Source organism: Dipodomys spectabilis, unplaced genomic scaffold, assembly GCF_019054845.1.
Source record: "Dipodomys spectabilis isolate Male_0828 unplaced genomic scaffold, ASM1905484v1 ptg000054l, whole genome shotgun sequence".
NCBI lineage: Eukaryota > Metazoa > Chordata > Mammalia > Rodentia > Heteromyidae > Dipodomys > Dipodomys spectabilis.
Window position 1 is genome coordinate 40,295,534 of NW_024870731.1, and position 12,601 is coordinate 40,308,134.

Here is a 12,601-nt window from a genome sequence, read left to right on the forward strand (position 1 = left end):
TGCTTTGGCTTTGGCCCAAGAAATCTAATATCTACAGAAAGTGAATAATGTCACCGATTATGACTAATAAAATTGTTCCCTCTCATCTCTTCACCTCGTTTTAGGAGATTTGCCACTTGGCAAGGAGTACTCTAGAGTGTAAACATCTCTGTTCTGCTGGCTACGAGTCCTGAATTTACCTCTTAAAAGTTTTAAGTAGCTCAAGTAGTTGTGAGAGCTGATAGCTAAGTCCACATTCAACAAACTTAAATTTGTCAAGCTACTCCAAAACCTTTGTTCCGTATGCCAAAAGTGATTCATTTTCATTACCAAGTATGCTTCGACTGCACATAGATGGATTCGCTGTGCTTACATGCCGGCTCCACACCCGGCCCAGCAACTGCTGCTGCCCTTGCAAGTGAGTGTGTAAGATCACTTCACCTTACGTGTAGTCTACTAAAGGTTATTGACTAATAAATCTAACTACATGTTTCCATGTCATTTTGTATTTGAACATCTCGTGATGAACAATCTAGCCAATTTTTTTCACTCACTAAAATTATAAATAAATAAATAACCAAGTGCCAGTGGCTCACACCTGTAATCCTAGCTACTGAGAGCTGAGGATCGTGCTTCAAAACCAGTCTGAACAAAAAAAGTCTTCATGGGACTCTAACCACTCAAAAACCAGAAATGGAGCAGTGGCTCAAAGTGGTAGAGCACTAGCCTTGAGCAAAAGTGCTCAGGGACAGGGCCTAAGCCCTGCATTAAAGCTCTGTGACCCACCAAAAAATGAAAACAAAAACAAAAACAAAACATGCACCAGACTTTACAAACTTTGATATTTTTTCCAACTTGTGGCCTGGTTCTTCATTTTCTTAAGTGTCCTTTCAAACATCATTCATTTTCACAATATTTAATTGGCATATATTTATGATTTGAATCACTTGTGAATGATAAACATGCTGCCTATAATGTAAAAGCTTTGTCTCTTCCAATATGCAGATGAGCATATTGGTTTTTTTTCTCTTTCTTGCCAAATCACACTGCTGAGGACCTATAGTAAAATGCTGAGTGAAGCTGACAAGAATCAACATTTGTGCCCTGTTCCTAGTAAAGGAAAGGCATTCACAGTTTTACCACTGTATATTAATTGTAGCTGTTGTAGAGGTAGCTTTTATCAAACTGAAGAAAACCAAGCTAACTGAAAGTTTTTGTCATTAATGGGTATTCACTTTTTCAACTATTTACTTGGCTTCTATTTAAAGGATTACGTAATGTTTCTGTCCCTAAATTGGATTTTCTTTGTCCAGAGTACAAGCCTTGGAATCTACTAATCATTTCAAGACCTGTTTTCATATTTATTCAGATAGAATATCAGTGAAATGAAAAGAACAGACATAAACTATGGGGAAATGTCAAAGATGCATCTGATTTTAAGAAGACTATCATCCAAAATATACAAAGAATTCTTAAAACTCAGCAATAAGAAAATGAATAAACCATTTTTTTTTGTTGTTGTTGGTGGTGGTGGTCATGGGGCTTGAAGTCTGGGCCTGGGCACTGTCCCTCAGCTCTTCAGCTCAAGGCTAGCACTCTATCACTTAAGCCACAGCACCACTTCGTTTCCTGGTGGTTTATTGGAGATAAGGTTCTCATGGATAAGATTCTCAAAGCCTGCCCAAGCTGGCTTTGAACTGCAATCCTCAGATCTCAGCTTCCTGAGTAGCTAGGATTATAGGCATGAGCCACTGGTGCCCAGCTGAACAAACTACTTTTAAAGACTCAGATACCTCACCAACGATGACACACAGGTGGAAAAGAAGGGTATCACAAGATGCCTGAGAAAGCAGCTACAAGTTAAAACAAGGCAACACTCTACACCTACACAAATAGTGAAGCTCAGCGCACAGATAGGACTACTGATGAGGATGGAAAGCATGAGAACTTGCATCCACTGTTGTTCATCACCTCTGGAAGCAACCTTTCTGCTCATCAAAGCTAAATTAGCAACTCCTTCACTTTGTGTTGAGAGCACTTATCACTAAATAACCACTATACATTTTACCTACTGGGATATACATTTCACGTGAGCATACTTAGTCTTTTATGTTTATTCCCAATCCCCATATTGTCTGTGAAGCAGTGATTGGTGATCACTTGTGTACTAGTTTGCTTACTGTTTCTTGTCCCTTCTAATGAACTATCTATTCAAAAGTATCATTAGCGGAAGTGGCGCTGTAGCTCAAGTGGTAGAGTGCTCTCCTTGAGCTGAAGAGCTGAGGGACAGCTCACAGGCCCACAGTTCAAGCCCCACGGCCGACAAAAAAAAAAAAAGATATCATTAGCCAGGCACCATTGGCTCATGTCTGTAATCCTACCTACAAAGGTTGCTGAGATCCGAGTATCCTGATCTAACTAGACTAGTATCCTAGCAAACTAGGGCAGAAAAGTCTGAAAGACTTTTATTTGGACTGGAAGTGAAACAGTTGCTCAAATGGTAGCAGCCTAGAGCAGAAAAGCCAAATGACAGTCTGAGGCCCTGAGTTCAAGCCCCAATACTGGCATACACCCGAAGAAAATGTATAGATTATCATTTAGTCACACTGTCAGCTGTTACCGTACAGGTTACTGATAGAAGACGAAGGGACTGGTATTTTATAATAAGCCTCATAGAAATGGAATTTTTTAAATTACATGTATGTAAAACTTTAATAAAAATGTTTACAAGGACTACAGGCATAGCTCAACTGGTAGAGCCCCAACCTACAAATGGAAGACCCTGAATTCAAACCCTAGCAACTCAAAAAAAAAGTCATAAAAATGCTTCCAAAATCAAAACAGAACATAGAAAGTGGCAAAAATTCCCATGCTCCTGGAAAATGGCAATACTTCCCAAGGCTATCTACAATTTCAATGCGATACCTATCAACATTCCAACCTCATTCTTCAAGGAAATAGAAGAGGCAATCCAAAAATTCATATGGAACAATAAAAGACCCCGAATAGCAAAAACGATCCTCAACAGAAAAAACAGTGCTGGAAGAATATCAATACCAAATTTCAAATTCTACTACAAAGTCATAGTAATCAAAACAGCTTGGTACTGGCACAAGAACAGACCTCAGGACCAATGGAATAGAATTGAAAACCCAGAAATGAACCTACAGATCTATAGCCATCTAATCTTTGATAAGGGAGCTAAAAAAATAGAATGGAAGAAAGACAGCTTCTTCAGTAAATGGTGCTGGCAAAATTGGTTAACTACTTGTAGAAAACTAAAGCTAGATCCTTATATATCACCCTGCACCAGAATCAACTCCAAATGGATCAAAGACCTCGAAGTCAAAGCAGACACTGAAAACATTACAGGATGGAATAGAAGAAACCCTAGGTCTCCTTTGCACAGGCCGAAATTTTCTTAATAGAGAACCAGAAACACAACAAATCAAAGAAAGGTTGGACAAATGGGACTGCATGAAATTGCAGAGCTTCTGCATGGCAAAGGACATAGTTAGCAAGATCAATAGAAAGCCCACAGATTGGGAGAAGATCTTCACTAGCCACACATCTGACAAGAGTCTCATATCTAAAATATACCTGGAACTCAAAAAATTAAATCCCCCAACAACAAATCTTCAAAGAAACAACTGCCCAATAAATAAGTGGGCTAAAGACTTAAAGAGAAAAAAAAAGAAAAAAAGAAAAAAAAAAAAAAAAAAAAGACTTAAAGAGAAACTTCTCTGAAGAGGAAAGAAGGATGGCCAATAGACACATGAAGAAATGCTCAACCTCCCTACCATAAAAGAAATACAAATCAAAACAACATTGAGATACCACCTCATCCCAGTTAGAATATGGCTATAGTCAAGAACTCTAATAACAACAGATGCAGGAGGGGATGTGGACAGAAGGGAACCTTACTGCATTGTTGGTGGGAGTGTAAACTTGTTCAACCACTTTGGAAAGCAGTATGGAGGTTCCTCAAAAGACTCCACATAGAGCTCCCCTATGACCCAGCAATCCCACTTTTGGGCATTTACCCAAATGTTCACAAACAAGAGCATACTAAAGCTACCAGCATGATTATGTTTATTGCAGCCTTATTTATCATAGCTAAGGTATGGAACCAACCCAGCTGCCCCTCAGTAGATGAATGGATCAAGAAAATATGGTATAACAAGACCACACTAAAGCTACCAGCACGACTATGTTTATTGCAGCATTATTTACTATAGCTAAGATATGGAACCAACCCAGATGCCCCTCCGTAGATGAATGGATCAAGAAAATGTGGTATATATACACAATGGAATTCTATGCCTCCATCAGAAAGAATGACATTGCCCCATTTGTTAGGAAATGAAAAGGCTTGGAAAAAATTATATTAAGTGAAGTAAGCCAGGCCCAAAGAAACATAGGTCCCATGGTTTCCCTTATTTGCAATATCTAGTATATGTATGAGTTTAGCGGAAAAGGTCAGATAATGTGATGTTAGGAAAATGAACCCTTAGATATGTATTTTAATGTTTTTTCTTTCATGAATTTGTTTCTAACACATTTATAAGATTATTTCTTTGTTGCTTTGTATGTCCCTTCTCCACAGTATAACCCCTGCTTTCACTGTATTTGATGTTGGTATAATTTGTGGAGGGGAAGGGGAAAAACAAATTGTTTAAATAGGGATACAGGTGGACCCATTGCAACAATGAGATGTACAAGTCGTTATGTCGAAAACAAACTTTACAACTTTGGTGGGGGGGGGGGGCGGGGAGGATTGGGGGGTGGGGGGAGGATGGTAAGGGGAAACAAAGGAGGAGGCTATAATACTTGATAAGAAATGTACTCATTATCTTGCCCATGTAATTGTAACTCCTCTGTACAGTATTTTCACAATAAAAAAAAAAGAAAATGTGGTATATATACACAATGGAATTCTATGCCTCCATCAGAAAGAATGGCATTGCCCCATTTGTTAGGAAATGGAAAGACCTGGAAAAAATTATATTAAGTGAAGTAAGCCAGGCCCAAAGAAACATAGGTCCCATGGTCTCCCTTATTTGCAATCACTAGTATGTCTGAGTCAAGCAGAAAAGGTCAGATAAGGTGATGTTAGGGAAATGAACCCTAAGATATGTATTCAAATGTTTTTTTCTTTCATGCGACTGTTTCTAACACATTTATAAGATTATTTCTTTGTTGCTTTGTACACCCCTTCTCCATGGTATAACCCCTGCTTTCACTGTATTTGATGTTGGTATAATTTGTGGAGGGGAAGGGAAAAAATTAATCATTTAAATAGGGATACAGGTGGACCCATTCTAACAATGAGATGTATAAGTCATTATGTCGAAAACGAACTTCACAAGTTTGGTGGGGGGGGGGAGGATTTGGTAGGGGGACAGAGGGAGGATGGGAAGGGATGGGAAGGGGAAACAAAGGAGGAGGCTAAAATGTTTGATAAGAAATGTACTCATTATCTTGCCCATGTAATTGTAACCCCTCTGTACAGTATTTTCACACACACACAAAAAAATGTTTCCAAGAAGATATATCATAGTATATTTAAAGCCTTATATTAAGGGTAAGCAATTAAGCTTTATGAAACACCTGAAAGCTTAAAAGGTATACACTGAGGCACATTGTAGGACTAATTAATTTGATATGGCTGATTTAGTAAGGGTAGATTGATTCCTAAAATAAGTAAAGACTGGGCAAGAAATACTTGCATATTTTGATTAATTTAAATTTTCCTTAATAATGTTACAATTGTTAGACAACATATTTTGTTATCTAACTTACTTTCACATTATCTGGCTTCCTTATTTTAACAACTGAGTGATCATCTGACATTCTCTTTTTTAGCTCTTCTCGAAGAAAAAATAACTCCAGCTTCCCAAGTTTATCAGAGGAAGTTTAGAGCATACTTAACTTTCTAGCAACAAGAAAAGTGATTTGATTTGCTCTGGCTACAGCCTAAGCCTACTCCAGGCTCATGTTCCTACATTAGCATGCACTTCTACATTTATCTAGTCCAAATGTACTTTACCCTTCCTCTCAAAATATACCTAGCCCTAACTGAAAAACCTCCATGAGCACCATCAAAATCTATCATGACTAGACACTCAACCAACATTTATTAGCAACTTACTCTTTGCCAGATATTTCATTTTATATTAAAAACAAACAGCCAATACAAACATTAACAGGTATAGTAGGATGCTACCCTGGGAAAGACGTTTTTAAGGAAAAGGTTGGGAATAATAAGCTTTAAACTTTTTGTCACAAATTTGCAAACTATTCAGGTATTGAAAAGCCTTACAAAAGTTTATAACTGAGGGCAGGATGAAGTCAGGAATGTTTCCATTTTAATACAATACTCATCTGAGAGATGCTTTAGAGAACTAATTAATATTTGCAAAGTACTTAGTAATAAGCTCAAAGCAGAACATTAGTCACAAATCAAAAGGCAGTTACACACAGTACAAAAAGAAGTCTGAGTAAACACGCAACTCATATTCAGTCTCTGAGGCAATATTAACATGAGTTTGTATCAAATATCAATATAAAATAGTTTTAAAAATTAAGATACCAAACAGCAACCCAAATTCTTTGCTAATAAAAGCAAATGTGCAACTTACGGTATTTACTGTGAATTTCATCTATTTCACTTTCTGTTTGGTCCTTTGTAAAAACCATCATCTAAAAATAATAATAATCAAGAAAGACATTTAAAACTCTATCTGAATAATAAAAATGAAATAATATACGCTTTGAAGATATCAAAAGCAGATGCTTAAAATGGAAAAAATAATCTCTTATCTCTATTTTATATACAACTAGAAAAGATAATTCCTAGGTGCTGCTTTTGATGATCAAACTACACTTTTACTGATTTTTTTTCATCAATAAAAAATGTAATAATACTGACTGTTGAGCTGGTTATAATCCTAGCTACTCAGGAGGCTGAGCTCTGAGGATCGCAGTTCAAAGCTAGTCCAAGCAGGAAAGTCTGTGAGACTCTTACCTCCAATTAACCAAAAGCCAGAAATGGAGCTCTGTGTCTCCAGTGGCAGAGCACCAGCTTTGAGCAAAAAAAGTTCAGGTAGAGAACACAGGCCCTGTGTTGAAACCCCAAGACCGGAACAAAAAAATAATAATTTTTTCATGCCATTATAATACATGAAGTATTAACAAAACAATCCATTAAATTTCCTGTTTTCAATTTCATTTCCCACATCCATTTATGCAACAATACTAGGAACAAAACTGAAGACATTAACCATTAATGAAGCACATCTTGTCTTCCTCTCCTTTCTACCTAAATCCTCTAAGTCATAGTGAAAAAGTTATATAGAAAGAAAATGTAATAATACAAGACAATAATATAATACATGGCAAATTTCTAATGCTGCTTTCTTCAGTTGCAGACCTGAAAAGACCAGCAGTTTATTTGCAGGCCACTTTGCAGTTACCATGTTACAGTTAGAACATAGGTAATAATAAAGTCAATGGAAATCCCATTTTTTCCACTTGCTGGTTATAAATCTACTTCCCTGAGGTCATTACTTTCTTTACAAACACATTAACAGAGGCCTAGAATAAAATCTAATTGGGAAGGCAGAAAATGCTTCCTCCAGTATCATAGAACACAATGGCTGTTTTAGTTTGGGAACTCCTTTCCTGAAATTTTGGGCCACAAAGCTAGAGAAAGGTATGCATGAAGAACGTTGTATTTCTGATTCCCTGAACAGCTCAACAGAAACTCTGATCCTCACAAACTCTTACAAGTACTTAATATATCCATAAGCATAATTAATTGAGAATTACAGAACTGCCCCAGCTTACAGAGGATCTTAGCAGTCACACGATTCAGCCCCATATTTATACAGATGAAGACTTGAGGGGGTCACAGAGATTATGTATCAAATGCAATGAGCAGAGAAAGGGCCAACTTCAAAGCTCCCTGATACAAAAGCACAAGCTTTTTCTATGCAACTCTAACCCATAATCACTCTGTAGTTTGGATTATATTTTGTTCTATAAGTCTGACAAATATGAACAAATACTGTACCAAAGATGAGCTGCAAGTAAACCATACTACTCCACAGAGAAATGTGTTCTAGTACATTCCTTACTAAACCAACTTAATATAGCTGGCTTTAAATTTTCCTTCATTTCTACCCAGACACTGGAAGAGCCCCCTCAACATACACTCTCGTTGAGTTTACTTGCTTCAAGGCGCATCCTAGTCTTCTCCATGTTTTCAAGTTCTTGGGCTATTTCAGCAGCTGTTGAAATAAGAACATACAATCATGGTTAACTACTTTTTCGTCATTGTACCCTGCTTACATAAGTTGTTAACAGCAAAGGAAAATGGGTGATAGTATATATGAACTTCCTATTCTATTTTTGTAATTTTTCTGTATCATTTAATATAATTTTTAAGTAACAAGCTTTAAAACAATGAGTGAAAACACTAAATTCTTACACATGAACACAATTCAAAATTTAGTGTTCAAAAAACACTAAATTCTTACACATGAACACAATTCAAAATAAGCAGAAGTCAAGTAATTTTGCCTTCGCTTCTGAATAGGTCAGAACAATAATAAAAATGAATTTGTGAGTGTAAGTTCAATATTATGGGCTATCTCCTCAAACTTCAATGTACTAAATGAAACAGATCTTTCAAGGAGAAAGGTCTATAGATACCAATGTCTATAGATTCCAAGGGAAATAAATACCCTTGCTCCCCTCACCCCCAATCTTTCTGTGCATAGTTACCAATCACAATCAGAGGTCTTGGAATACAAATAGTGCAAAACTTGCAAATGCTATCTTTAGCACCTACACCTAGTCTATTCAACAGAAGTACTTATGGTTCAGCAGATCATCTTAGCATTTGGGGGTCTGAAATAGGAGGATCACAAGTTTAAGAGCAGCCTGAACTATACAACAACACAGCAACACTCTGGCTCAAAAAAGAAAACAAAAAAAGTACATACTGTGTATAAAGAATGTATAATCCTTTACATGCTTGTATATAAAAGGATACTAAGTCAAATATGCTTCAGAACAAGCGTTAGAAGTAGTAGGCAGGAAATATTATGCAGCCTTGATAATTAAGATAAGTATTTGGGGAACATCAGTATACACTTTGCTATATATGCTTACAATAATCCCTATTAAAGTTTTCTTTCTTAACCCACACTGAAGAATGCAATAGCCTGGATTTAATAAAGTATTGTTTTCAAGTCCTGAGAGGTACTTTTTGCCACCCTAATATTAGAAACAATGTCTCTTCTGCATGCCCAAGTGCCAGTACTTCTCTCCTTTCCAAACTGACTGCATCAAGGTAAACAGGAAAGCACAGGGACCGTTGGCATTCTGTCTAATCCAGTAACAAAAGCACTGTTCCAGATAGAGAACATCTGGCATTCTCTCCTCCACAGTACTAAGAAAATTATATTAGAATTAGGTACAATTTAGGGATTTAAGTCATTTTCAGGGAAATGACTGAGTCTGTTGAGGACACAGAAAGAAGAAAATAGTGGAACTCTCAGCCCAATAACAAGAAAAAGTTGGACAATCTACAGAACCTTAATTTTTTCTTGAACCCAGAGAACTAAACCCACAGAACAACCAACTAGCCTGAAACCTAAGGAATGACAGGTAGGAATGGGGATGTGGTGAGGTGGTATGAGCGGAAGTGTCTGCAAAGGGTACAGGTAGGGACAGGGAGGTAAGGGGGAGGGTGTGTTATCATGAATAGCAGGCAGTGCACAAAAGAAAGATGGACCAAGATACTGGTAAGTTCCAATATTATCATTTGTTACAATTAGCTGACAAAAATGTTAGTCACTATCATAAAATAAAATGGTGGAAGAGTAACCAGAAATACTTTGGATCAAGAGTAAAATGTGCTACCATGTATAGTATTTCTAGAGGGTGATTAATGCATTACTAAAATACATATTTTCAGTAGTTTAAAGGTAGGTTTAGCCAGGAGCTGGCTCACACCTATAATCCTAGGTACTCAGGAGGCTGAGATCTGAGGATAACAGTTGGAAGCCAATCTGGGCAGGAAAGTTCCTGAGACTCTTAGCTCCAGCAAAACACTCAGAAAAAGCTGGAAGCCGCACTGTGGCTCAAGTAGTAGAGTGCTAGCCTTGAGCAAAAGAAGCTCTGGTACAGAGCCCAAGTTCAAGTCCCAGGACCAGAAGAAAGAAAAAAAAGTTACCCTTAGGCTGGGAATGTAGCTTAGTGGTAGAGTACTTGTTAAGCATGCACGAGGCCCTGGGTTTGTTTTCTAATACTGCATAAACAATAAATAAAATTAATAGAATTTTTAAAATAACCATTAAAAATTTTTAAGTTATTTTTAGCCAGGCACCAGTGGCTCATGTCTATAATCCTAGCTACTCAGGAGGCTGAGATTTGAGGATCGCAGTTCAAAGTCATCCTAGGCAGGAAAGTCCATTAGACTCTTAACTCCATTTAAATACCAGAAAACCAGAAGTGGTGCTGTGACTCAAAGTGGTAGAGTGCTACCCTTGAGTGAAAAAGCTCAGGGACAGTGCCCAGGCCCTGAGTTCAAACTGTTACAAAGGGAAAAGAAAACAACACAAGAACTAGAAGCAAAGTGAGACAAAGCCAACTAACTGTGTATCAAATAAATAACACATACAGACTTGAGAGAAGCAAGAAAACTTAAGAGACACACCCTCACTGAAGGTCATGGCTGCATACACAGAATGCTGGGGAGACAGAACTAAAATCAGTCCTGAACTCTTCACGGGCCTATTTTGTAAGGCGGCAGTAGAGTAAGGTGGAACAATTATAAAACTATATGAACAATTACCATGCTGATCCTATTTGCAGTGAGAATCCTGATAGAAAGAAAGAAAGAGAGAGAGAGAGAGAGAAAGAGAGAGAAAAAGAAAGAAGGAAAGGAAGAAAGGAAAGAAAGAAAAGCACAAACAGAATAAGAGAAAGAAGCCTTCAGGGATTAAAATAAACACAACTGGTGTATTATATATTTATGACCTCTAAACTATATCAGTACAAATAGATTCACCCATAAACAGACATACAGGATGCATTTGCATCCACATCCACGATATGAGCCTGTCTCTGCTATTTAGAATACTAAGCTGCCCAAAGAGCCTAGAAAGACTTCAACAAGGATTCTAGACAAGTAGCTAGTTGTGATCTCACTTTCATCAATTTAAAGAATCAGAGGTCCTCAGAGAAATGCCTAAGTATACCAGGATATTCCAAAATTACATTAAATGTAAATGGCCAAAAAGAAATTAAGAAAAAACAACCACCAACAGTCGAATACTCACACCTGTAATTCTAGCTACTCAGGAGATTGAGATCTGAGGATTGTGGTTCACAGTCAGCCTGGGCAAGAAAGTCCATGAGACTCTTATCTCCAATTAATCACCAAAGAACTGGAAGTAGAGCTGTGGTTCAAGTGGTAGAGTGTTATACTTAAGTACAAGTACGGGGGCAGGGTCTCAATCTGAGTTCAAGCCCCAGGACCAACACAAAAAAGGGGGGAAAAAAAACAGATTGAATTTTGAAAGATGAAAACCAAGCTATTTACTATAAAAAATAATACTATTGTAAATGAAAAGGCAGGTTAAAAATAAGAGATGTTGGAGGATGCACTGTGTAAACACTAATGCAAAGAAACCTGGAGGAGCTGTAAGACACAATAGGCTTCAGTGCAATGAATGCTATCAGGGATGAGGGGAAACAACACATAATGTGGTAAAGAACAAGACTAGCCTGCACTATTTCATTATGCCAGAAATAAGAAAATGGTAACAAAAGTAAGGGCAGGGGAACACAACATGTCAGAACAAGTAGTCAGGATGAAGATGCTCCTACTGGAAAAATACAAACACCAAAATAAATAGGAGTGGCATGTGTTAGAAATCTGTGGATCCTTCCCTATCTATGAGATTCAATTAACAAATAAGTGGGGGGAGGGGACATCATAGAAGGGAGGACTGTTTTCAGAATCATGACAGGGACTAACTGGCAAGTGTGAATAGAATGCTGACTCTCAAGGAAAAGATTAGCTCAAGTAAAAGTTCTCAAAGGATATTAAATATAAAAGTGAAATTTTAATGAGTTATGAGTTACTGTGTTAAAATGTGCCTATGGACTGGTATTAATAGGCACACTTTAACACTGTATAATTGGTTATTAAGGGATATGAATATGATGGCGACACTAACACAGTGAAGGCCTGGAAGGCTGAGGCCAGAGCGTATACTACTCTGGCCAGGAATGTGTAACCCGGATATGATTTCAAGGAAACACTAGGTCAGAGCCAGACAGGAAATACCCAATCAGGAAACAAGGTCTACTGCCTTGTCTTCAGTTTAGAGACAAAGCTGTAAGCAGAAAAAGATGGAAAAGCTAATATGACTAAACGCAATATATGATACAAAACTGGATCAGGGACTGGGGTCCGCTGATGAAACTGGAATAGAGATGATAGATTTAATATTCTAACTAGGTTAAAGCCACTGAAATTGCTAACTGTACTGTGGCAATGAAAGAGAATATTCTTTCCTTAGGAAATACAAAATGAAATACTTAT

At 37.4% G+C, this 12,601-nt stretch overlaps 1 protein-coding gene across 3 annotated transcripts in view; it reads right to left on the minus strand.

Annotated features, from left to right (window-relative positions):
- The window catches only part of Rad18 (RAD18 E3 ubiquitin protein ligase), a 72,388-nt gene that overhangs the window by 29,463 nt on the left and 30,324 nt on the right, over positions 1-12,601 (minus strand). For all 3 annotated transcript variants that reach the window (XM_042679804.1, XM_042679803.1, XM_042679802.1), the window contains 2 exons: positions 8,194-8,270; positions 6,621-6,681 (listed from right to left, as the gene is read on the minus strand). In XM_042679804.1, coding sequence (XP_042535738.1) covers positions 6,621-6,681; positions 8,194-8,270 — 138 coding nt within the window. The remainder of the gene's footprint in view (positions 1-6,620; positions 6,682-8,193; positions 8,271-12,601) is intronic.